The sequence below is a fragment of the Pagrus pagrus genome, assembly GCF_965226575.1.
Source record: "Pagrus pagrus genome assembly, chromosome: 3".
NCBI classification, from domain to species: domain Eukaryota; kingdom Metazoa; phylum Chordata; class Actinopteri; order Spariformes; family Sparidae; genus Pagrus; species Pagrus pagrus.
The window spans coordinates 16,970,091-16,996,751 of record NC_140187.1 but is presented as its reverse complement, the minus strand read 5'-3'; the positions used below and the strand labels follow the sequence as shown (position 1 = coordinate 16,996,751).

The 26,661-nt window shown below is 41.7% G+C and overlaps 2 protein-coding genes across 2 annotated transcripts; one reads left to right on the top strand and one right to left on the bottom strand.

Moving 5' to 3' along the window:
- Positions 1-1,276: 1,276 nt before the first annotated feature.
- On the bottom strand, positions 1,277-10,859 carry bap1 (BRCA1 associated deubiquitinase 1). Its single transcript, XM_084349134.1, has 17 exons — positions 10,675-10,859; positions 10,353-10,382; positions 10,161-10,215; positions 9,834-9,966; positions 8,684-8,803; positions 8,503-8,564; positions 8,197-8,339; positions 7,109-7,187; positions 6,883-7,006; positions 6,272-6,413; positions 5,979-6,157; positions 4,520-4,653; positions 3,937-4,400; positions 3,135-3,355; positions 2,846-2,938; positions 2,679-2,751; positions 1,277-2,190 (listed from the first exon to the last, which is right to left on the bottom strand). Exons 1-17 carry the CDS (start codon positions 10,709-10,711, stop codon positions 2,057-2,059), a joined length of 2,223 nt encoding a protein of 740 aa, XP_084205260.1. The 5' UTR covers positions 10,712-10,859; the 3' UTR covers positions 1,277-2,056.
- Positions 10,860-11,289: 430 nt separating this feature from the next.
- On the top strand, positions 11,290-26,358 carry rad54l2 (RAD54 like 2). Its single transcript, XM_084349354.1, has 22 exons — positions 11,290-11,409; positions 13,086-13,284; positions 13,491-13,779; positions 14,055-14,191; positions 14,281-14,421; positions 14,513-14,745; positions 14,851-15,033; positions 15,149-15,282; positions 15,360-15,556; positions 15,699-16,041; positions 16,149-16,326; positions 16,852-17,082; positions 17,301-17,419; positions 18,330-18,448; positions 19,184-19,283; positions 19,368-19,573; positions 19,807-19,976; positions 20,828-21,024; positions 21,270-21,454; positions 21,605-21,694; positions 21,784-21,876; positions 22,412-26,358. Exons 2-22 carry the CDS (start codon positions 13,137-13,139, stop codon positions 23,428-23,430), a joined length of 4,512 nt encoding a protein of 1,503 aa, XP_084205480.1. The 5' UTR covers positions 11,290-11,409; positions 13,086-13,136; the 3' UTR covers positions 23,431-26,358.
- The last annotated feature ends 303 nt before the right edge of the window (positions 26,359-26,661 follow it).

The window sequence follows — 26,661 nt, the reverse complement described above, 5'->3', positions numbered from 1 at the left end:
GATATGTCAGCTAGGTGCTTTGGGAAATTATTTTCTAGCATAGTTTAGACCAAGTTAAGCAACAAATCCAGAAAAGTAAAAATTGATTACTTCATAATGAAAATAACTGTTAGTGTGCGGCCCCATGTACAGAGGCTGTGTCCTTACTGATGCAACCCTTTGTTTGATTCCAACCTGTCACCCTTTGCTGCCTGTCATCCCCCCTTCTCTCTCTCTCTCTCTCTCTCTCTCTCTCTCTCTCTCACCCACATTTCCTTTTACTTGTCTTAAAAAGCCATGAGAAGTAGACCTAATCTTCCTATTTCTCTCAAAGGTTTGATTGACAATGCATATCATCTAAATATGATATGAATAATGCAAATAAAACGTTTTGGACAAGCGACAATGTCAGCAGCTGAATTATGCAAAGGCTACGGTATGTTTTGCAAATATGCTATTAGGCTGTATAATGAAGCCAGCTGCAGCTATTGGTCTGTATCTTTAAACCAAATTACAGGCGAACAGTGGTGACATAACACTACAGCGTGGTTTATTCAACTCCAACATCTGCTCCACTGAAGATATGTGGTGGAGGAGTTTTTTTTTTTTTTTTTAGTTCCCTCTCCCACATAGGCTACTGTGTGTTCTTTGCTGCTCTGCCAGAGACAGTGTCATTATTATAAGATTATAATACCAGTGCTCAAACATGTCCAAAGTAAAGACTGACACTGGGCAAATAGGATCAAAATGTCATGTTGAAATTGATGAATTTTACTTATCACAAGCTCAGGATATCTAGTGATAAATTATGTTATATATTATATATTTTTTAAATTAAAACTTAATGAATGTAAAAATATTTTTTGGATTAATAAACCGTAGCTGTGCAGCATTTTATTAGAATTGAAATATAACAAAGAGCTGTTGTGGATGGAAACTGGAAACTACACAAGGAATACTACGTGTTCATCTGAATACACATGTATATCACCGCCCAGCCGCCATGCCACATGACGTCCACTTTTACTGTGAATGATTCTCCTTACGGTGTAGTAAAATAGATGGTCCCATTCGTCTCTGAAGGACTGCCCTCCCTAGTGTACACCGACTGTCACTACAATAAAACACTTGATATGAGACACCAAAGAAAACAAACCTCATAACAACATTTGTAAACATGTTGAACTATAAAGTGGAACCCTAAATCAATTCATCAACTGTCATTATAAAACTCTGTAATCCTATAGTCTCTTCACATGAAAAAGATACAAAAAAAGAAGTCTGGATTACAGCTAGCTAGATATTTTCAGGAATTTTATTGTTGTATGAATTGGCAAGCACAAAGAACAACTGAACTCGGTGTACAGGTCAGCCATTTAACAGATACATATGTACAAAACACACAGCTCACTTTCAGGTACAAAAATAACACAAAAGCTTGTTTTTCATGTGCAGGACCTCAAGAAAACATACAGTACATACACAGCGAGAGGCCCTTAGTTGAAAAGACATTCCAATGAAAAGACAAAAAAAGTCTTGATGCATCACGACTTCTTCTCGAGTTTAAAAGAATGTGATTAAAAGACGCTTTTCATGTTATGAAGTGAGACTGAAATGCTCTGGGTGAATAAAATACATGGCCCTTTATTGTCAAAACATTCAATACTTTATTGGCACCATAAAAACATGAGTGAAGGTATATTGATTTGTTACCAAACTGTATATTTAGTGACACACTAAACTGTACTGACCACAAGACTGTAGAGAGGATATTATGTGAGATGAGAAGCATTCAGTTGCATCACTGGGGTCATGCCTTTTTTCATATTTACAATTTGTCAATAATAATGGCGCGAGAAAGAAGAAAATGTACATTGAGACTAAAATGGTGGTACATACAGTATATACAAAAATGATAAAAGAACTAACCAAACACGTCGTTGATTTCATGAAGAAGAGGAGGCTCTGACTAAAATACAGCACTAAACTGCCTTTAAGAGAAAGTTTCAGAAATGCATCCATTTCTTTTTCTCTGTGGTGATTGCTCGGTGCTCACAGGAATTGTGATTGTTTGTTATTACTGGCGCTTGGCTTTATAAGGTCGGGAGCGTTTCCTCCGGTCGGGCTTTCTCTGTTTGTGCAAGCGGCCGATGCTCACTCCCTGTCGACGACGCACAGAAATGTTTTGCTCCACGAGGCTGGCCAACATTCCTGCAGAATGAAGGGAAAGGACAGCAAAATGACAGATTTGTTTAGCATGTAACAAGTTTTTTGAACATGTATGGCGGTTAAAACGTTCTCATGTTTTAGTCTTTCTTCTTCTTGATAGGCTATGTAAGTATATCAAATAAATATAGTGCAGTAAAAAAGGACAATATTTGCCTCCAAAATTTAGTGGCAGTATATCAAAATTGTATTTAAGTGCAGTACATGTGTAAGTTGTATTTAGATACATTCCATCACCAGTTACTAAGATTTTATTTTAACTGCAGGTGTCGTATATCGGTCTCTTTGATTGTCAGCAGTTAACGGCTTAACAGATTTCTAAGGTTAACTCATTAACTCATTAAGTATAAAACGTGAAACATTTGGATACTAACAACAATGATCCACCACAGATAAACCAGGAATTTAAGTGGACTTCACTCGACATGTGGTTTTGATGGAACAGTTAAGGGCAAAAAATAGTGCAGATTTACCTTCTTGGGCCAGCATTGATATGAAGGTGCAGATGAACTCATCATAATTATGGGTCCTCCTCTGATCATCAATCTGATCAAATGAAAACAAAAGATTTTGATTAAAAGACAATTAAAAAACAGTCTCACCAGATATATTGGATTGGTTCCAGGTTAACAAAACCTACTTTGTATTTCTTTCTCTTCTCTACTTCCTCCTTTAGATACACCTCATAGTTGGCAATGTCCGCCTCTACACACTTGAGCAGTGCCAGCAGCTCCTTCAAGAAACAGAATAAGATTAACAGCTCTGCGTGTGTTTGTTTATTATATATTTTTAGTGTACAGCTTTAGAATCAGTTCCCTAATTGGCAGCACAAGCAAAAAAAATGTGAGAGTACTGTGTTATGTTGGCAGGCTGAAAAGCAAGGTTCATACTACAGTGCATTATAACATAAGGGACATTCTCAGACTTACTTTGGGAGAGTATTTATCCCCGGGGGGCTTGCTGTCTGCAGCCGTTTCCATGGCGTTGGGCGTTTCCTTTCTCACCTCTGCTCCATCTTTGCTCTCCTCTTCCTTCACCGCCACAGACGGTCCCTCATCTGCCTTGTTCACTCCTTCCTTCTCTCCTGCCTTCTCTTTGTCTTTTGTCTTCTCTGGAGTGCAAGGCTGCTTTGTGCCATCAGCAGCCGCATCTATTGCACAGGCAACAGATAAAATAACAGTCCATTGAAAGTAGCAGGACAATACATTAACAAAAGTAGCAGGGTTTGGAAGCCTTTAAAGCACTTTTTAAGGGGTCTAAACCAAAACGTATCAACACATGAATGCAACTGCAAAAAATAAAGCTACAAAATTCCTTCATACCCAAAGCAATCAGTGTATACTGTCACTTTGTTTATTCTACCAGCTGTTCATATTCAAAAAGGTATAATATGTAAGAACTGGAATCCTGTCAAATTAATACAAATACAGGGAAGCATATCATCAGAGTTACAGCTAACTGCTGCTAACTGTAGATGAGCTAGTTAGCTCAGTTTGCCCTTAAAAAAACAACTGTTAAAATAAAGCATTCTCCAGTCTTTCAGGACCCTGTAGTAGTGTATGTTATTCTCATTAAGCTCACCCTACACTGTTTACTTCCAACATCTAAAATGATTAATATGCTCTGACTCTGCTTGAAACATTAAGTGACATTGAAGTGCTTGCTTCAGCAGAGTCTTTTAAACCATCCCTGTAAATAACATGGACGACAGCAACGATCTCTTCTGCTCACCAGATGGAGGGAGAGCAAAGATGACTCCGTCCTCCTGCAGGTGTAACAAGGCTATGCTGACAGAGGGACCCAGTTCTCTTACAGCACGGTTGTGTCTGGAGTCTAGCCTCAGCATCTCATCTTCTCCAAACAGTACACGAGACAGATGGGATGCAACCGGGCTGGATGGGCGCGTGGCAGCCTGCGAGCGCGCGGGTGAGCGCAGCGGCGAGTTAAAGGCGCTGCCAATCTCAGAGGCTGTGTCGGTGCTTTCGTTGCTGGGTGTTGGGGAAGGCTGTGAAGCAGATGTGATGCAGATGCCCCCGGTGCGCCCTTCTGTGCGCACAGAAAGGGGTGTGTTCAGGGCGTCTTTCCTTTGGGCCTCTTTCTTAAGTTTCTCAGCCAACACAGAGAGGGCAATCTGGCTCTCCATTCCTGTCGTTGCCCGCCCTGTTCGTGATCGCAGACTCGCCTTCCGTCTAAACCTAAATGAAGGCAAATTCAAAACATGACCAACTGAAAACACTTATTGAAAGAGCTTTAGCCTCCTTCAGTCGGGTCATAACCAGAAACATGATACCTACATGCACATTACAATGCTAACCTGTTAGGTGTGCCAGTAGAACCAGTTACTTCCTCCTCATCATCCTCATAGTCATCTTCATCATCCGAGTATGGGTGTTGCGGAGGCGCTGCTATTCGAGAGCGACCGACTCCAGCAGCAAGATCCTCCTCCTCCTGTTAATCAGAGAACCATTATAAACCTCCAGAGAATTGTTAACATGATCATACGGGCCATGAAAGATCAATTAGGGCTGCCTTCACAACAGGAAGTACCAGTACAGTGGTTTATATTTTCTGAATAATGCCACCTGACCAAATGTGCAAAAGAGAGTAATGGAGACTCAGAAAATCAGAGAGGAAGAATGATTTTCAATGATAAACAAAGAGAAATGGCACCCGCGGTCAGATCTGAGACAGACTGAGAGCAATGTGTGATCTGTGCCGAGCAGCAAGAAGACTAGGACAGCAATGTTTTCATACAACTCAATGTAACACCTGACTCTGTCCTAGCAAATGGGTCAGGGCGGATATAGGGTGTCATGAAGGGCTATATAACTAAAACTGCCTTGTCTTGGGAAGACTGTACAGATCAAATGTATTTCCATGGAAACAAAAACAGCGTCATCACAAATAAAAGCTGGAAAACTGACCCACATATAAACCAAAACACCCATCAATCTTAACCTTTACCCTGTAATAGGGCTGCACAACTAATCAAAATATAAGAGAAATCACAATATAGGCAAGTGCAATTTTAAAAATCACAGAATCTGCAATAAAATGTGTGACAAAACAGCATTATAATGTAGTACTGTAGTGCGGCAGAGACGTCCTGGCCTACAAATCTGTGAGGCAAAACTGGTCATTCCCACTAATCGGGAATCATATCGGAATTGTAATAACCGTAATATGACTTCTTTTTTTAAACCATACTGTGCAGCCCTACCTTGTAACTACACTATATACTATATAGTATAGTTAGCTATATAGTATAAAGGCTTGTAAAGCCTGGTACTCATTTAGTACTCTGGTGTGTGTGGTTGGTGTGTTGATTGGTATTGTTAAAAACAAAATTTAATTTAATAAAAAAAAAAAAAAAATTATAACGTTAAGTCAATGAGTAAATCAGCAGAAAACAAATTGCCAATAATTTTGACTAATTGTTCCATCATTTTAGAGCAAAAAACTGCAAATGTGAAGATTTGCTGCTTTGCTGCACTTGATAAAAAAACTATTATAGTAAATAATAAACTGGGCTTGTTGGTCAAGTTGTTTGTAGGCTTGTTGGTCATATGGAGCAAATGATTAATAGAGCACATAACTGGCAGAATAACTGAGAATGAAAATAATCAGTACTCGCAGCCTTAAACGCAACTGTTATCATACAAAACAACTGAAATTGGTATAGAGAGTTCTGAACATGCACATGCACACACACACACACACATGCTCACGCTCAGTTTCTGACCCATGACCTTCACACTTGACTTCTCCTCTACCTGCATTGGAGACTTGGCATAATTGTGGTTGTCCAGGAAAGCTGGCAGGCGTTGAACGATGGGGTTGGGACTGGTGACTTGCTGCAGGCCTCCTCCTGTGGGGGCAGGTGGTTTGCCCATGACCTTAGAGTTCCCGGAGTGGCTCGTGGCATCTTTAGACTGAGCTCCTGACTCATCCACTAAATCGAAAATGACAGTCAGGTGTGTTTCAGTTGAAGGATTTTGACAAGCCCCTACACAATTTACAAGATATGTTCCATCAAAAACTGGGCAAATAGGGACAACCGACGTACCTGAAGCAGCCTGGTCAGTCCTGTGGGATGTAACTGGCTCAGAATCTGTCTCTTTCTTGATTGCAGAGGTGCTATCGTCAGGAGAGGCAGAGTCCTTCTCCTTCTTGTCATGGACAATTTCAGGCTGAGTGAGGCGGATCATCTGAAGACAACATACAAAGCATATTCCATTAGACTGAAAAAACTCGTCACACCATTGCTTCAGAGGCCGCTAAGAATACAAAAGGTCCTCTTGTTTGGTTTGACTATTCTGGACTACTGTAGAAACACAGTGGTGCGACATGGTGGACTTTGTGAAAGAGAAGCCGCTCCCTCTGTGGAGGATCATTTGAAGGCAATGAAGACACAACCATTTATTGAATGTGATTATACACTAATTAAAACATTATTATGAATATTAGATTTCATTTCTGCCAATAGCTCCTATATCCTACACAGTGGACCTTCAAGACGTCAACAAATGATTTTCAGACAAAGTATGAGACAAGCCCAAAGTATATGAAGAATGTCTATTTTGAAGCTTTGCACAGAAACAGCCACAGAAATATCCGACCTGACTCTGCAACTAAAGGAGCAGTGGTGTTATAATGTGCCTGTAATGAGTTCCTGACCTTTTGTAGACCCTCCAGAACAGTCTGTCGATTCCTCTTTAGAATTTCCAGTTTAGACTCATATTTCATCCTGCGGTCAGGCACCACTGCCATCAGGTTGAAGCGAATGTCATGGTACGGCTCACTGAAAAAGAGCAGAGCAGCAGCATGAGAATGAAGCCTTTAGGGTGTGTATGTGTGTAGAAGGTGAACCATCGCAGCTCGAGCTGACTGGCTCAGGACTCACCCGGCAGTGGCCAATCCAATCCTCTCCATGATAACACGCCGAGCTTTATCAGTCCATTCCTCTTCCTCTCCCCAGGGCCCTGAAATAGAGTGAAATATTATACTTTAATTAAGTAGCAATTTCCTATGAGTTAACTAAAGGGTATACAACTAAGGGTAACTCCACCACTTTGCCATATTTAAGTGTGTTTGCAGGTCTTGAGTAGTACTACTGCATATGTGAATAAAGTAGTATAAAGCCTTTTGTGGCTCCAGAAGCTGCATGTAATGCGATAAATTACCTCCAGTGATGTCACTCAGTGGCTATGTTGCACTGTGGGTAATGTTGCAGTGTGGGAAATGCAGGTTTTGAAAAGCACCTCACTAGTCTAGCATCGCACTTCTCTAACACTGTTCCACTCATGATGGATAGTTTAAAACACTCAAAATCCATTCAGGAGAACCAGAGATATCACCTCTTTTATTCCACGCATCCTTCCTCCTTTTCAAAACCTGCCGCCTTCATTATCCACAATGCAATTTAGCCACTGAGTGACACCACTGGAGGCCATTTATCAGATTGCATGCAGCTTCCTCTGGAGCCACAAAAGACTTACACTACTTTTTTTCACATTTGCAGTAGTACTCCCCCAAAAATGTGGAGTTACCCTTTAAGCTAAAGAGCCTCAAATGCATTCATGTCATTCATAGCAAATGTATCATATGGTTTTAATTTAAATAAATGCTCTTACATACATTTTAAAAGATTGTGTTGTTCATGCCAGGAAGAGCACTCCATTGTTTTGGGGCTTTTGGAGCAAAAGGCTTGTTCCCTTTTGGTTTTAATCAATGATAAATGAGGCCATACCTGACCTCAGGCTACACACTGATTTAACAGTGGCTGCAAATAATAATTTTCAATTCTCTCAAAAGGTGAAGAAATCAGAGTAATGGTTCGAAAAAATGTATCAGTGTCAATGAAAACCCATCTTTAACATATGCATACCCTTTAAGATGACTTTGTTTTAGTGGTTTCATGGCAGCCAAAATGTTACTAATCAGTGTGACAAGAACAGCTCTGAGAATGTCTATGTCCGTGTCAGTTCATACCGTGGTCAATGGGGTACGCCTTGAGCCCGTCAAGCTCAAAGAGGCGGTCTTTGATGGGCACATAGCTAACAAAGTGGAAGGCTTCCATGGTCCGCACTGCACTGATCCCATTCTGTTTCTCCGGCAGGTGCCTGGGCTCCGGTCTCCATAGAAACACAGAAAGAGAGCCTCAGAAACTGATGAATGCACAGAGCCTGACATCTCCCACAGTACAGCAGACAAATCACAGAGGATTTTTCCCGTCTCACAGAATCAGAGACACCCGAACATTTTAAAAAGGAACCACTGACTGTGACTGTAACCCACCTGGCATGGCTGTTATGTGCTCTGGCAAGCTCTGGGGCATTTCCTATTGCGTAACCTTTACTCTGAAAACGCATAAAAATCAAAAGTTAAACATGACAGCGGGCGAGGAGATTGGACAGGTGACTACCTGAGACCAAGAAGGCGGCTGTAGACACACGAGTGAGTGTGAGAAACATCTTACCTCTGGACTGAAGCCTTTTGTGAAAGCCTTCATACGACTAAGGGTGGTGCCGAGCTCAACACCGCTGCAGTTCAGAAGCACACTCAACAAAGCGTGGGTTGCACATGAGTTTGGTATCAGCTAGATTTAAAAAATGACAGCGTAAACACAAGTCCAGGTTAGAATAAAACTATAAATATTTTTCTATGACCATTATTGCAAGACGAATAAAAATGTAAGGATTTTGAAGGGTTGTGAGCAGCAAAATGTCTCTACTTTGATGACTCTGCATTTTTTTAAAATTTGAACTATGGTGACCTCATGTCTTTCCTAATTTCTGAATATTTTGATATGTGGTTTTATATATGTTTTTATTTACAGCTTCATTTTGCCAGGACAGTCTCTTCAGATTGGGACACTTTTAGAGGAGTGCTGAAATCATTAGTTGATAAATAGTAGTTCACTGAAAATAAATAGATCCAAATTATCTGAGTGGTTATAGTTAACTTTATTTTAGGTATTATTTTATACAAATTGGCTGCGATTGGCTCCTAAATGAAGGAATGTATACATGCACACATTTTTCGCTGGCATTTCATACAATATAAAGATTATGATTATTAATTAACATGGTAGTGGAGAAGGGGTAGGATTAATAAGTGTATGCTTTTTTCTACTACCTTTCAAACATGTAAACCTTGTTGTTTTTTGAGAATCCTTTATTACATTTGTTGTATAGGTTCACTGTTCTTTCAGTTTTCGTTTTGTTGTACTTGACTTGTTTTTTGAAAGCTTTAATTTGACTGTTTTTATTTTTACATATTTGAAATAAAAATATATCAATCAATCCACAACATTTTTTTTGAAAGCTAGCAATTCTCATAAATGTCTTTAAGGCCTAATGAGTTATGAATGCCATTTATTATCAATTTAGTTAATTGAATGATTAAACAATGACTCGAAATCTAAAACCACTGTTCTCTAACACAATTGTCAAATTTAGTCAAGATTTTCAGTTTATCAGTGAATGAAATTTGCTCTGGAGCATCATGGATATATAACACAACAGCTCATAAGACAGCTGCTATACACTTTGTGATATCAATAAATCTCACTAATGAAGGCTTAACTACAAAAACTGCCCAACATCTATGATCACATGAACACTTACCTGATGAGCGAAGAACATATCATTTACAATTTCCTCATCAATGACGGACGTCTCATCCACCAAAGTGTTAACTTTCCTCCTGGATCGACGTTCCTCGATCCACTTGAACAGGAAGATGAAGCCATAGACGGGACTGAAAAATAATGATAAATGATTTTCACATGTTGCTGGTACAGTCTAACAAGTGGCAAGAAAAAGAGCGTCGTTTGTTTTCAGACATGAGCTTGGACATCACTACTCAGCATACCTGTCAGGTAGTTACTGTCTTGATTCACTTGCAATCATTGCTTACCAAACAGATCAACCTGACTGGTTACAATATTATACCTTTGACACTTGCTTTGAAGATCATAGATTTCCTCCACTTGGACACCCTTGACACCTACAGAGTAGACACACACAAGGAAACACTTTAGCTGTCTTTATCAGCCCCATTAGACTCATACTTGGAGTTGTAAGTATTGGCAATTCACAATACGGCACTGTGAGATGTTTAGCCACTGTTTTTAAGCTACTCACCAAAATCTTCCACCAGCAAAGTGAACAGTCCTGAAATTAAGAAACATTTTATTAAGGGTTCAATAGCTAACTAGAATACAAATAAAAGACCAGTACATTAGGTTTTCTGATAACGTTACTCCTCCTCATATTTCGCACTTTGGTTACTCGCTCCATCAACTTCACGACACAAAACACTTAAACATTTAACTATGTTTTACTCTTGCATTAAAGTAGCTCTCTAAGTCTGGTAAGTCGAGCTGCTTAGGGGAGCTGAACTGCCCATCTGGCTTTATGTGAATGCTAACGTTAGTTAGCTGTGTTGTCTATTAAAATCTCTCACCTGGATCACTCTCGAGCTCCAGCCACCCTTTGTTCATTTTCGCATGTGTACACAGCTGACTAATATCTAAGATGTTGTCCAGTCCATGTCCAAACGAGGGGTAAGAATATTTAACGACAGCGCTGTATCCATTCACGAAAAAAGCTGTGGAGAGCTCAAGATAAACACAATAGACAGAATTAGCCGCCTACAAATTACGTCATCAAGAATCGACGGTTTGTCGCGAAAAATAGTCCTACCTTCAACTTCCTGTTGTCGGAACTAAGCGCAAAACAAGCAATGAATGAATAAATAAACACGTCAGTTGAGCAAACAATTTGTATTTTTTGTTTATTAAGTATATCTTTCAGTAACGGATATAACATCTACGTGAAACAATACCCAAACATTTGTAAACAACAGCGAGGGTGATATCTTTTTACACTTGAAATTAAAGGAAATTAAAGTCTATTTTGCCTTTTAAGGGTTTAAAGACAGGTTATTCAGACTCGAAGTGTCGCAAACAAACAGAGTAAAACGTTTATTTATCCGTTTACTTTTCATGTGCATTGTTGCCGGACTTTTTCGCTCACGGAACGTTTGTTAGAGTAGCCACTACGGGGACGGTATTTATAGTCACACTGGAAAAATTGGAAATTAGCAACGTTCATTTACACACTTACACTACGGATTAATTGATTTATCGTTGTGTGCACAGCGAGGTTTATTGAAAAGTACAGCACAGTCGCATACAAGGTAAGCTCCAACAACCGCCGGATGTTTGACTTTAACTGACGGGTCTTACCTAACCGAGAGTGTTAGCCTTGTTGTAATGCAGGCTAGCATTAGCTACGTGAACGTCCCACCTACACAATATAAGATTGTTATCTCACAACGACGACCAACAAAACAGTAGGTCCGACAAGAAAATCTGCCTTATTCCCCCAACCCAGGTGACGACCAGCCACTCGGGTTTGCCGCCACTACTGCACAGTGAATAATTCAACAATTACGTTGTTTCAGCGTTTGAATTTGCGTTTATTGTTGTGTAATTAGCTAGCATATTAGTCTGCTGACTCAGCCTGAGAAACGAGAGTATTTATGTGCTTTCAGTTAAGTAGCCCAATAAGCTTACTAACAGATGCTTGCTATTATTGGTAACAAACACCAACAACACAGTGATAGAAGAAGATAGGCTGCAGAAGTAGCTTCATGCTACTCGTTAGCAACACCTCCATCCAGGGCTCCAGAGCCGCTGGATGAAAGCCCTCCTATTGGTCAGGTCATGTGGAGCGCAAACCTAAACATGAGACATCCATTGTGTGATGGACGGTGGAGCACTAATGTAAACATACATGCAGCCTAATAATGATAGCACAATTTGTACAGACAACAAAGGAGACTGAACTCTGTACAGTAGTGATGTAGCTACACCAAACTTTCCTGTCGCACAAGAAGAAATTCTCTAAATGTAGAGGTGGGTCTTCCATCTAGTTCTGATTTTTGTAGTGCTATCATCTCAAGAATATTTTAAACATCTGTCCATGCCTTTTTCATTGGTTTATGTATTAATGTTACCTTGAAGTCTGTCATTGGGTCAGGGCTTGATAAAGAATAAAGTTAACTTATGGTTACCCATTGCATAGACAACCGCTTGGGGTTAGGGACAATGTTAAAGCTACTACAAGGAGCTGCTTATGAAACAGTCTCAATTTAATACTGATACCTCTGTATGTCTTCCATAAGCAAGCAAGACAATCCGCGAGAAGAGTAACTATCTCTATGTAGTTTTTCTTGAAGCCTGCCACGGGGTACATGTGCAGACTGGAAGAGGCTGTGTTTACATTTTCCTCGGTCAAGATACAGCGAGTAGTATGTTTCCCAGTCATAAAGGAGCAGGAGGAGAGTGTTGTTGTTTTGACAGTGGAAACACTACCACTTTTGTCCGAAGGGGTCTCCGAAATCATGAAAATATTGGAGTTCCTTGTAGTAGCTTTGAGTACAAGTTGACGTAATCGGACACACAAATCAATGAGGGCGCAGATTTTTTAACAATTGTGATGTTTTTATTGGTTTTGCTTTCAGTTTCAGTTCCTCAAATTAGCTGCTCCTACTTTAATACGTGCTAAATAATTCCATCATGTCCCTCCAACTGTCTGACACCTGTGCTGAGTCTGTATTCATTAGAGAACTGACTCCAAAAATGTTCCTGGTGTACAAAGCTCTCAATGGTCTGGCACAAGATTATATAGCAGACATGTGTAAGGTAAAACAAGCCAAGAGATCACACACGTGTTAAGTCACACATCAGTCTTGTTTTAAGTTTTTTCCTCCCTTGTCGTCAGTGTGACATAGCTGGTTGTAAAATCTCATTGTCAGATGACAAGGTACACCATTTTAGTGTAAAGATGTGATGTGTTTTATCGTCTCAGGACTCCTGATGAAGGTGTGTAGGTAATACTTTGAGAGCCTTGCAAGACGCCATGTCTGAAGAGGCGATTTCAGAAAGTGACCTGGAGCCCAGCCTTAACAGTGAAGAGGAGTACGTGGAAGATGAGGAAGAGGAGGACTTGGAGGACATGGAGGAAGATGAGGATGAAAATGATGGTGACGATGAAGACGATAGTGTTGGTGAGTGACAAATAAAATGCTTATTACTATAATTTCATTTTAGTGTAAACTTTGGGTGTAAGTGTGTGTGTCTGTGTGTGTTTGTGTATTTCATTTTCTACTGATTCATGACAAGGAGATTAAACATGTTATAGCACGTGTATATCAAACATTAGTGCTTGTTAACTAGTCTTCAAAAAACAAAATACTGTCTATTCTCTCTCAAGAACGACCTGCGAGTGCCCAGGATGGCAGGGACTCCACTTCACCTACCTCCGGAGAGCCATCCTCACCGCCTCCATCTGGGCCTGCGTCCCGTCCATCATCCAGGTCTCCCTCCAGGCCTGCCTCTCGCTCTAAGCCTCCAACCAGCCCAGAAAACTCGAGCAAGATCAAGCCACCTTCCAGCAAAACAAAGAAACAAAAATCCTCCAAATTAACCAAATCCTCAAAGTCTTCAAAAGGCTCCAAACCTTCCAAGCCATCCAAGCCTGCACACATGAGGAAGAATATCAGGTACATGGATCGTTTTGAAATTTTCCATCAGGTGTATTACATAATTAATTAATTCAACCCTCTAAGTCTCAAATATATTGGGGTTCCCCTTATTTGCAATGATGTCAATATACAAAGAAATATGAGTAGAGTAAAACATTTTTAAAAGAGGACATTACTCAGTCAAAACAACTGCAAACTGAGGTCAAGTAGTTTTAGATCCAGCGGCAGTCAGAGTGTCGCTGTTAGCCTTTAATATTTGTATGTAAACTGAACGTTTTTCCATCTGCTTACAGAAAGCTGCTGAAAGAGGATCAGCTGGAGGCTGGGACCAAGGCTGCTCAACAGGAGGAGATGGAGAGGCGGAAACGGCTGGAGCAGCAGAGGAAGGACTTCCCTACCCCAGCGCCAACTGTCCCAGAATCTCAGCTAGGTGACTGTCCCTCTGAATATGACCTTTCATATTACATTTTTTGCACTTTCTATCCTAAATCTCCTGATACTTTCCAATCTCTCCAAAAGTGGATGCTGCTTCACTTTTAGGAGAAGTATCTCACTTGGTCCCTGGTCTCCTGAGCAAGCAGGACGTGATCTGTCTGGACAGCAGTGGTGATGAGGATGAAAGAGTAGACCCCAGTCTGCCTGGACTTGCAATTGGAGATGGTAAGATATGTGATATTTTTTTCCAAGTGATTCCATAAAATATAAGGATTGAGCTAGCTGACAGATTGTGTTTACCTCCATGATGCTGCAGATATAATTGAGCTTAGTTCCGGGGACGAGGACGCCCTGCAGATAAGCAGCGAGTCGGCTGATGAGGACGCTGATGGCGCCAGTGCCTCAGAGGAGAGCAGCGGGGCGCACACCAACGACGGTCTGAATCTGCCTGATGCCCAGGGTCGGGTGCTGGTTAATATCAATCACCCTGCAGACGAGAAAGACCTTTACCTCGCTCCGCAGTTGGCCAGGGCCGTCAAACCTCACCAGGTATGCGTATTCACACTCTCTCTCGAACCCTCAAAACATGAGCACTCGGCAACTTAACTCAGTCCAGCTTGTTTTCTCTCAAACCAATGTCTCCTAATTTCTCAGATCGGGGGGATCCGGTTTCTCTATGATAACCTCATCGAGTCTCTGGAGCGGTATAAGACCAGCAGTGGCTTTGGCTGCATCCTCGCACACAGCATGGGGTTGGGCAAGACTCTGCAGGTCATCTCCTTCATTGAGATCCTACTGGGGAATACTGAGGCTCACACTGTGCTGGCCATTGTTCCTGTGAGTAATCCAACTGTATACGAAATATGTAGTCACTAGAGCAGGCATTCTTGTTCCCTGATGTTCCCTATTTTATTTTGATTCAACTAACCTCCTTTGTTTGCTTTATTAAAAGGTGAACACGCTTCAGAACTGGCTGACGGAGTTTAACCTCTGGCTCCCACCCCAGGAGGCCCTCGCCACTGAAACTGACCCTGCAGTAGCCACAGGCCGCAATTTCAAAGTTCACGTCCTCAACGATGAGCACAAGTAAGTAGCATGTTGTGTGTGAGGTAAAGTATCCACTGTATATGAGCTGTTAATCACACTGACTGTGTGACTTTCAGAACAACGCTGGCCAGAGCCAAGGTTGTGGAGGACTGGTCCAGAGATGGAGGGGTGTTACTGATGGGTTATGAGATGTACCGCCTTCTGTCCATGAAGAAGAGCTTTGTGATGGGCAAGAAAAGGAAATCGAAGAAGCCCGCAGGACCAATCATCATCGACCTGGATGAAGAAGACAGACAGCAGGAGCTCATGAAAGGTCAGACAGAGAGTGAATTTGAAGATTTTAAAAAATTTATGAATCTTAAAATCAACATAATGTGGGAACTTAAAAAAGGGTTAGAGATACAGATGCAAACGTGTGATTTATTTCAATTCAATCTTCCCTTCCCCCTTTTAAGGTATTGAAAGGGCCATAACACGGCCTGGCCCAGACGTGGTGATATGTGACGAGGGTCATCGCATCAAGAACTACCATGCCAGCACATCACAGGCTCTGAAGAACATCCGCTCCCGGCGCAGAGTAGTCCTGACGGGCTACCCTTTGCAGAACAACCTCATTGAATACTGGTGCATGGTGGACTTTGTTAGGCCCGATTTTTTAGGCACACGTCAGGAGTTCAGCAACATGTTTGAGCGGCCCATTCTGAACGGGCAGTGCATGGACAGCACGCCTCAAGACGTGCGCTTGATGCGCTACCGCAGCCATGTGCTTCACAGCCTGCTGGAGGGTTTTGTCCAGAGGTAAACTTTCTGTCAGCGCTTGATTTAGTAATTGGACATCTTGAAAATAAATCTCACCTTTCTGAATATTGCTAACCTGTTCTCTGTGCGTTTCTTCTGGGTTACAGACGTGGTCATGATGTGCTGCGAGACCAGCTTCCGTCCAAGGAGGAGCATGTGATCTTGGTCCGGCTCTCTCCCATTCAGAGGGCGCTGTATACCGAGTTCATGAAACGCTTTCGAGAAGCAGGGAACAGCGGCTGGCTCGGTCTAAACCCACTCAAAGCCTTCTGTGTGTGCTGCAAGGTGAAGCTGTTTTCCGAGCTGTTAGTTAGAAAACTCAACAACGTGTCTATACTTTTTCAGAGATGAGTCCTGAGTTTCATTTTGATGCGACTATTAAAATGCTAATATTAGAGATGATGATAATATCAGCACATCATTTTAACGGCTAACAAAGGCCTTAAAATTAAATATCGGCATCTGCCACAAAAAAATAACATTTCTGCTGATATGAAGTGCTAAAGAGACGCTTTAATTATGCATAGGCTAAGTAGTTTTCTTAATTTGCCAAGTGAATATGTACATTTTGAGATGCACTGTATGTCTGCACCTGCTAGTGGGCCATCAGGATAAGAGAAGGTATAATAGTATGTTATTTCCACTACAGGAAACACTTCATGTTCTCTGCAATTAGGTAGAAAAATATGTGCATACTGTGTGTCATCGACATCTGCAATCAGCATATGGGATATCTGTGAAAACCCAATACCGTGCATCCCTAACTGCTTCGGCATTTTTTGATCATGAAAGTCTCCTTTCGTCTTCCAGATCTGGAACCACCCAGACGTCCTCTATGAAGCCCTGCAGAAGGAGAATCAGGCCAACGAGCAGGACCTGGACCTCGATGACATCACTTCAGCTGGTAACACCCGCTGCTCTGCACCGGGCGCTGGCCTCAAAGCCAAAGTAGCTGACTCAAGCAACAGCAAAGTCAACAACAGCCTGCCACCGCTCAATCCCTCCCAGGATAGAGCCAATCAAGTCATCACATATGAATGGGTATGTCATGACAGAAGCTGTTTTCTCTGTAGCTTCGTTTTACAGCTAAAAGAGTCGACTTGTTTCAAACCTTAAGCTACTAACAGTTGAATATTGAAAGATGCTTCTTTGTCCAGAACTGATTACTCTGCACAGCATGTAATCTCTGTTTGTTGTTGGTTTGTTGTCTCCTTCTTTTGAGTTACTTCTAACAGCCTTTTCTTATATTTGTGTCTCAGGCAAAGGACATTGTGTCAAACTACCAGACAGGAGTTCTCGAGAACTCTGCCAAGATGGTTTTGCTCTTCCATTTGATTGATGAGAGTGTGGGAAGAGGAGACAAGATGTTGGTCTTTAGGTAACTCCTCTGCTCTACATACACTGCATTAAACACAAATCCACCATTAAGCAGCTTAGAGAAGAGGTTTCTTTGTGCATTTCAGTTAATTAATGAGACTTTTTTTGGAGGTTTATGCAAACTGTTGGACGTTAATATTTTAATCCTCCTACGTCTTATGAGATTTTCTGCATCATTTCCAGGTTACTTTTGCAAGCAGGAATTTGGTGATGTTGTTTGTAGCCATATATGTACATACAGCATTTCTGGTGACTCCACAAATTTTACACATCAAAGAATGTTTACAGGTCTTGAGGAGTTCTGCTGCAGACATGTCAAAAGTGGTATAAAGCCTTTTTGTGGCTCCAGAGGAAGCTGCATGTAAGTTGACAAATTGGCTCCAGTAATGTCACTCCGTGGCTATGTTGCATTGTGGGTAATGTAACCCACAATGCAATGCAGCCACTGAGTGACCCAACTGGAGGCAATTTTTTTGCGGGCGGCTGTATCTCAGGAGGTAGAGCGGGTGGTCTAGTAATCGGAAGGTCGCTGGTTTGAATCCTGGCGCCCCCTAGCTGCATGTCGAAGTGTCCTTGAGCAAGATACTGAGGCCCAAATTGCTCCTGATGAGCAGTTGGCACCTTGCATGGCAGCCTCCGCCATCAGTGTATGAATGTGTGTGTGAATGGGTGAATCTGACAAGTGTTGTAAAGCACTTTGAGCTGTCAGTAGACTTGAAAAGTGCCTGCTTTAATTTATCAGAGCCTGGAGCCTCAAAAGGCTGTATACAACTTTATTCACACATGCAGTAGTCCACAGAACACTGTAGTTAAATGAAGTCTATTTTATTTCATTATAACATACATTGATTCTATACCAAAGTTCTTGTCTCTTACACCATTCTTATGTGTTTCTGCTGTGTACCCTCCAGTCAAAGTTTGTCCACCTTGACCGTCATTGAGGACTTCTTGTCAAAGAGACCCATGCCGGCGGGCGTCTCCTCCCCCGACACTCCGGGCAAAACCTGGGTTCGCAACCTCAATTACTACAGTGAGTTCAATCTGTGCTCTCCGTCTAAACCAGCAATTCTGCAGAGGGTGTCGTCATCAGCACAGAAACCTCAAAGCTCTGATTGTCTTTATTGATTTGTTACCAGCAGCTGAAATTTCTTCAGTTCTCCCTTTTTGAACATTTGGCAAGTGTACCCTGTGGTCTGGAAACAAGTTTAGGAGCACTATATAATACTTACAATTTGACAAAGATGTTTGACATTGTTCTTTTTGTGTATGTTGTACATGTTTTCCCTAGAGAGAGTTATAGACTCCTACAGGCATGTTGTACTGCTCTGCCAGGATGAAAAAGTACTTCTCCTGTAGGAATTCAGTAGAAATGTCCATGATTGAAAATCTCCCAGGTTGATGTTAATGGGGCTCTGTGTAACAATTTGAAGCAAATGAACATGTATTAATCACTTTTTTATTGAGATCTTCTTTGTCTCTCAGTTGATTGGTTGGTTGATTGGAATTATTTGTGAGGGACTTCGGTCTGATTGTCCATGACAGTCCAAAGGATGAGAATATTTGCACATTCTCGAGGGCCTCATCTTAGTTCCTCTCTCCACTCCACTAACAGAGTGCAACAGTAGCTAACATAAGCTTAGAAATGGAGGCAGCTTGCATAAATTAACAACCAGTTTCCAGCACAACACATGATACTTCATGTTGCTGCAAGTTCAAGTGTGTTCAAGTGCTTCAGTGTTAAAAGACGTTGTATGTCTGCCTACAGGACTGGATGGGAGTACATCTGCCTCAGAAAGAGAGCGACTTATCAATCAGTTTAATGACCCAGAGAACACCGCAACATGGGTCTTCCTACTTTCTACAAGGTATGTGTCTCTGCTCTCTAGTTTTATTTGATCTTTTCCACACTGGGAGACGCTTTGTCATTCATTTGCTGTGTTTTCTTTCAGAGCGGGCTGCCTGGGGGTAAACTTGATCGGTGCCAACCGTGTCGTTGTGTTTGACGCCTCTTGGAACCCATGTCACGATGCCCAAGCGGTGTGTAGGGTGTACCGCTATGGTCAGAGGAAACCCTGCCACATTTACCGTCTGGTCTGTGATTACACCTTGGAGAAAAAGATTTATGACAGACAAGTCTCCAAACAGGGCATGTCAGGTAAGAGATTTTTACATGTTTGTTAGACATTTTATTTGAGCATTCGCTCAATCTCCTTTGTTCAAATGGACACTTGTGATTTTTACACGTTTCAAGTTGCTACTGTATTTTAAGTCTTGCATAAACATTGATATTATTGTGTCATACTTAAACATATTTAACTAGATCTAATATGGGCAATTACCTGAATCATGTCCAGTCTTAAAATGTTGTGTCTCTCTGTGTGTTTGAAGACCGAGTGGTTGACGACTTGAACCCAGTGCTCAACTTCACTCGTAAGGAAGTGGAGTCACTGCTGCATTTTGTGGAGGAAGAACCTGGCAAGATCTCTCTGACGTCCCCAGAGGACATGGAAATAGTGATATACCAAGCTTGTCACCTTTACCCACACCTCATCACCAAGGTACAGTCACATGATAGGTTTCACTCTGAAGCCTCTGCAGAGAAAGGCAGCTTTGTTTAAATATATCTTAAATATTTGTTAACTTAGTTAAAACTGATTCTGGTGAGTGCAGCTCTGAATGTTTTGATGCTCTTCTTTGTGCTGTGTGTGTGTCATATGTTGTAATTTACGTCAAGGTGGGCCAGTGGCTTTGGGCACAAAATACACAACCTTCTGAATGCAACAGCACTTACCAAAAAATCTCAAAAAAAGACCAGAAAGGCTCATCTTCCAGATGAAATAGGTGCACGATACGGATATTTTTTTTACCTGAAACAGATTCTCATGGCCGATACAGTCAAGATAACTGATAATTTCACATTTTTGTAATTTAAAGAGACGGTTATAAGCTGTAGTTTATGCACACCTGAGGGTAAGAAAGGCAAAGATGTAGTGAAGAAAGATGGATGTAAAGGTGCATACCACTACCTACTGTATCAGAGCGTGTAGTTGCAGTTCTTGTGTCCATGAAAGCGATTTGGCTTTGTGTTGTCATCTATATTTATCAGCTATAATTTCACTGATACCAGTAAAAAGATAAATTATCATCCCGGTATATATTGTGCATCTCTAGTAACGGTTACATTTCCCCAGTTTACCGAGTAAAACTGAAATCCTGTCTGAAAAGGGTTGTAAACTGTCCATGGTGAAATAAGTACAGCAGCAGAGGAAAAGGACAAGATTGAAACTATCTTCTTAATGTTGTGATGCTACATAAGCAGTGAGTTTTCTCTGGCATGGCAACCTGCGTAGAAAATCTGACCTGATCTGATCTGTAATTCAGTTTCCTTTTTACCCGTTTGTCTCTGTAGCAACCTTTCCATCATGAGTCTCTGCTGGTGGACCGCAAGGAGTCCAAACTGACCAAAGCAGAGAAGAGAGCCGCCAAGAAGAGCTACGAGGATGAGAAACGAGCCTCTGTGCCATACTCTCGCCCCTCGTATGCCCCCTATTACCCAACCAGTGATCAGACGCTCACAAACATACCAGCGTTTAACCAGCGCGGCTGGTGGGTTTCAGACTGGATTGTTTAGCTTGCATTTCTTCTGGGTATCTCATGTATTTGTTTATGTACTGGCTAACAAATGCTAATGGTTTGTTTTTATGGTAAAAACTGTTTCTGACTAGCTCTTCCACCAATATATATAGAAGTTTGTGCATTCAGGCAAAAACACACCTCTAAAAATAAACTCACTCACTGTTAGAGTATGTGTGTGTGTGAGCGTCTCATGAGTTCAGCCCTCATATTCTCAGGCGTCCCATGGCACGGCCAGATGACAAGCCTGTGGCAAGTGTCAGGCCCATCCAGTCGACCCCAATTCCCATGATGCCTCGCCAGGTCGGCATGGGCATGGCTGGGTCCAGCTCTGCCAGCAGTCTGCCTGTCAACTTCCTGCAGAAAGCTGGAGTTTATGTGCAGAGGATCGTCACCACAACTGGTAATGTGTCATATATTTAAATGTTTAAATCTCCGAAAGCACCACACACAAAGTGAATGAATTTACATATTTGATGTTTCAATAGAGGAAACGTGAGTAATGTCTTGTGAAACCAGATAATAACATCATCCTTTTTGCCTGGATTTACAGATATAGTAATCCCAGGAGCCAACAGCACAACAGATGTTCAAGCTCGAATCAGTGCAGGAGAGAGCATCCACGTTATCAGAGGATCTAAAGGTTAGTTGCAACAACACAACCATTGCTGTCTGCATACGAGGCATTTTGAGTTACCGCCTCCATCACTTGATGTTTTTCTTCCACCACAGGCACCTACATCAGGACGAATGATGGAAGGATTTTTGCTATTCGATCTGGAAAGATCAGTCGACCAGCAGTCGGAGGCTCTGCTGCTTCAAGAGGTATGAATTCATATTGATAGTTCTTGGTTCCGGCTGCATAGTTTAACTACAACTTACACCACTTTGATGGTGGTGTTCTTTTACAAATGAAGTTCAGCTGACTTGTCATAAGTACAATACAACTATGTAGAAACAGTTGTATACAATGTCTTCTGTGGCTCTGAAGGGAGATTTCTCAAGTCTGAGAAAATAACCAAGTGATGTCATTGTGACGTCATTACAGTTATCTGTGATTTGGCTTTAAGGCCTTTCACCACATGTCCTTTTTCTTCTTTTTTTGTACGACATTGCAATACAAAACATGTAAAAATAAATATTGATTGAAGGTGTAGAGTTCTTATGTTGTCGGTGTTAGGTGAGGAAGCACAATAGGGAATCACTGCTTATAATTTGTTAATATCTAATATTTATGAATTAAAATACAAACAGATTTTAAGCAAAGTGTCTTATTTCTACGATTGACCTTTCAAAACTTAATTATTCAGAGGCACATGTCTCCTGACATTTCATGACTGAGTTTCTCTCTCCCCCACAGACTCCCATGGCCCCCTGATCCATCCAGTCAGTAATGGCTGTTCATCCCCAGGGGATCAGCAGCAGCCATCCCCCAACGGGGAGCAGCAGTCCTCCTCTCCCTTAAGCTCTGAGATTCTCAGAGAGATCAGCCGCTACACCTCATCCACGGGCGATGCCCCCGCCGGTGTGGGAAACGAATTGCCATCACCATCAGACGTGTTGGCTTTACGGGCGGGGGATGAAGGCAGCTCACAAGGCAGCGAGACCGGCGATCTCAGCAGGCAACTCACTGACGACATCCTGAGTTCAGCTTTGGAGATGCGCGGCAGCAAACGCAGGAGTTCTGACAGCCAGGGCAACACACAAGTAGGAGGCAAACGCACCTCTGCTGCAAGTCATTTCCCCGGACTGTCCATGAGCCCTGGTGGGCTCAGTTTTCCTCCCGTGGGTCTGAACTCCTCCTCCCTACTGGGGAACCTAGGACACATGAGTCATCCACTTCTGATGGGTGGCAGTGGTGGATCGTCGTTCCTTCAGACACCGGGACAAACGCTAGCTGACCTACAGACCATGTTCCCTTCTGCAGGTTCGGACCTACTGAGACAGTCTGCCACAGGGAACGGACACCTGCCCACCCCCTCCTCGTCCTCTCTTCCCACCGTTTTCTCCTCCGCTTCCACCACCATCCCCATGTCCTCCTCATCGTCGGCAGCACCTTCTTCTTCACTGGCGTCGGGTTCTCTGCCTCCGTACTTGATGAATCCCAACATGGCCGGCCTGCTGTCGTCAGGCTTCCCTCTCAACTACAGTCAGTCCCTGCTCTCTGATTCCAGGATGTTCCCCACCCCTCTCCTCTCTGGGTCAGGGGGATTTCCTGCACCTAACTCCAGCTCCACCACATCCAGTTTCCTCTCCCATTTCAACAATCCAACCTCCAGCCTGTTGGGGGCAGCTCTGACCCAGCCGGACAGACATCACAGCGCGGAGAACGGCGGCAGTAGCTCTGATGATGACGTTATAGAGGTGACAGGACAGTAGAGACTCAACAAGTCCTGGAGGCAGTTTCATACATAATCTTATCAAACATGGTTAACATAAAGTTCATTAGGGATGGGAATGGTGACACATTAAGTGAATACATTTTGTTCTGTTACATTCTGAATGTGCGAACACATCAGAAAGTGAGGTCAAAGAAAGAAAAATTGTATTAAATTCTACTCAAATGAAGTGACTGGGAATCTAATATCTGTCGATTGTTTTCTATATTAATCAATAAGTTGTTGGCCAGTAAAATGGCAGGAAATGGTGAAAATGTCCATTAAAATGTTTTGTTTTGTTCACAACCCAGAGATGTTCAGTTTACTGTCATGGAGGAGGAAAAGAACCAGAAAATATTCACATTTACGAAGGTGGAGTCTGATAATTGTGATGATAAAAAAATTACTCAAACCAGTTAATTGATTATCAAAATAGTTGGCAATTAATTGTTGAATGCCTCCCTAGAATCTGAAAAAAAACCCCAAACTTTTCAAGAACTAGAAACTGAACGTTAATCCTGACGACAAAATGGAGTTGGAGAGAAGTTAAATGCGGTTCCGCCTCGTTGGACATTCACATAATCATTTGTGATATAAACTGCATTCCCATTCCTAATGTTATCATTCACTTTGACACACTCAACACACACTCAAAAACACACACACATGGACTCTCACCTGCAAATGAGAGAATCAACTTGTACCTTAATGACTTAATGAAGTCAGAGTAACAAATCCTTATGCTGAATATCCCAGACTTGTTCAGCTGGAGCATCAGAGCAGTGGGAACGGACCTTTGTCGTACGGGGACCAGCTCAATTCTTTCGCGGGGGCTCTCCAGGCACAGCCTCTCCTTGCCGCGCCGTTAGTTTAATTTCCTCTGAATTCAGGTGGAATAATGTGATGAAAACCTGTTGGATTGTCTCGCGACATAATACTGCTGTGAAACAGTCGAGTGCAAACCAAATTTGGCTTGCTGTTACACGTGTCTGCGGAGCGCTAATTCACTCATTTTTCTTCAGCGCAGTTTCCTTTTCTAGTTAGCTAGACTGGAAAGCTACACACCACAATCAACAATAACAGTGGCTAGAGAGAGAAAATCCTTCGAGGCTTACCTTTAACAGAAATTTTAGGCTTTCAGAACATATTTTAGTCTTTAGCAATTTGATAGATATTGTAGCATCCCCTGTTGAAAGGATATTATGTGTTATACTATAACTGAACATGTTGATACTTTGTAAATAGTCATTATCATTGTTTATAATGCAAGTCAATACTGTGCAGTGTGTAGATTTTGGTTGTAGGGAGATGGTTCATTATTACAGCGATGATCACAAGAAATATGCCCTCGCATTGACGCCGAGGGAAACAAATTTACGTTCAACTTTATGATTTCCTTTTCTTTCTTTTTTTGTTCCTTACAACTAAAATGAATGTACTTTCATGTTAGCCTTTGATAACACGGGCTGGGACAAGGATTCGGACTGTGTTCTTTCATTTTTAGCCTTAAATAACACAAAGGGGTCTTGAGTCTTTTATCTTAGTACATCCTTTTTACAAAAATCTGTCGGAAGAACTACTGAGCATTCAGACAGTCGGTGTCAAACTCAAAACACAAGTGTGGGGCAGGTTCAGCATTGGGACTAAAGGCACCAAGTGTGGAAGCCAAGAGGAGCGCAAACCAAGGTTTAATGTTGCTAGCTCATTCGCTAACACCTGTCTTTAGTTGCATTTCGTTCTTCAGTGTCCTCTCCATCATCACTCAGTCAAGCTACATGTAGTTTCATAAGGGTTACTTTCAGAACCTTGCTGAGAACAAATATTACCTAAACTGTAGAAAACATCACATTCATGCTGCCCAAGTGTATAAAACCTGAAGTCTTTGTAGCCGCCAACCATCAAAAGCAGATAACGTTTCATACAACAACCATCTGTGACTGTGAGAGAACCAGGTCAGGAGATGTGGTGGCCTTACCAAACTGACAGTGCCATGATGTGGTAGCTGTTCACAGAGGTGCGTCTTTACAAGCAGTGCAGTGTAAGTAGCTTCAGTCAGTCGTGTCAGTCAGTATCTGCAGTGCTGTAGGGAGTTTAGGTCTTCGCTGTTCTCTGTAGCCTTGTGTTTCTGTGCTGTGACACCTCAAGGTATGTAGATTTAGGAAAGTCCCTTTAGTCCGTTGGTTAAATAAGCTAGACACAGTGGTTATTAGCCTTTAGAAAACACTGGATAACCTGAGAAAACAGGTCATTCCCTATGAAGTTACAATTTTTTATTTTCTAGAGCTGTTTTCTCGTGGGGACCTTTTGCTCCCACAATCCTGAGTACTGTTCAATTTTTTTGTTTGATTTGCTTCCGGATCCTTTCTCTGTTTTTGTTCTGGATGCTTCATTTCTATCACGAGGAACGTCTCCAGTTTTCTTCATCACAGTTTTGGAATTTGTGATGGTTTGTTTTGAAGGTGAAGCTAGCACTTTGAAAAAGGATCATATCTGCTTGCGAACCGTACGAGGTACATCACACCGATGCCATGTCTTCATTCTCAGTCTTCTCAGTCCGTTGGAAACACGTTTGAATCTTTTGGGAATCACAAGTTTGTAAAACAGAAACCAGTTTGCCATTTCTCGTCAATTATGTGCATTTTTACGTTTCGTGGGGATTCTTCATTTTTAAAAGAATGATTTTTATAACTTCTTATTGGTGTTCACTCTCCTGGCAGTTGTTTCCCTTATTTCAGTGTAAGTGTCTGAATTTTATTTATTTATGATGGAAAATATATTGTTTTTGTAATAACATTTTTTTTTAACCTTTTGTTCACTTTGACCCCTTGACGGCTGATCCAGTAAGAATTTCGTACATGCAGCCTAGCTCGCAGCAGAATATGACTGTGTTATCAATGTTATTTTAACAATAAAACACTCTTCTATTGCAGTGTGAATCTTTTACATATCATTTTAATTTACAACATATCTTCAGTATGATATCTATTCTTATCTTATTTATTCAAACATGTGACAAGTAGTCGAATACAGCATAAATAATCAAAAGGCAGGATATTAAGCAACCTGAGATACAAAAATTCAACATAAATTCATATATTCTGGGACGTAGGAACAGTGAGGCCATGTATCCAAAAACCGTCAGAGGAATTTTTGACTAGCCCCCAAAACATCCTTTTCATGTTTTCTTTAGTCATTTTAACACATTACATATTGATCCTTTTAGATGACCCAC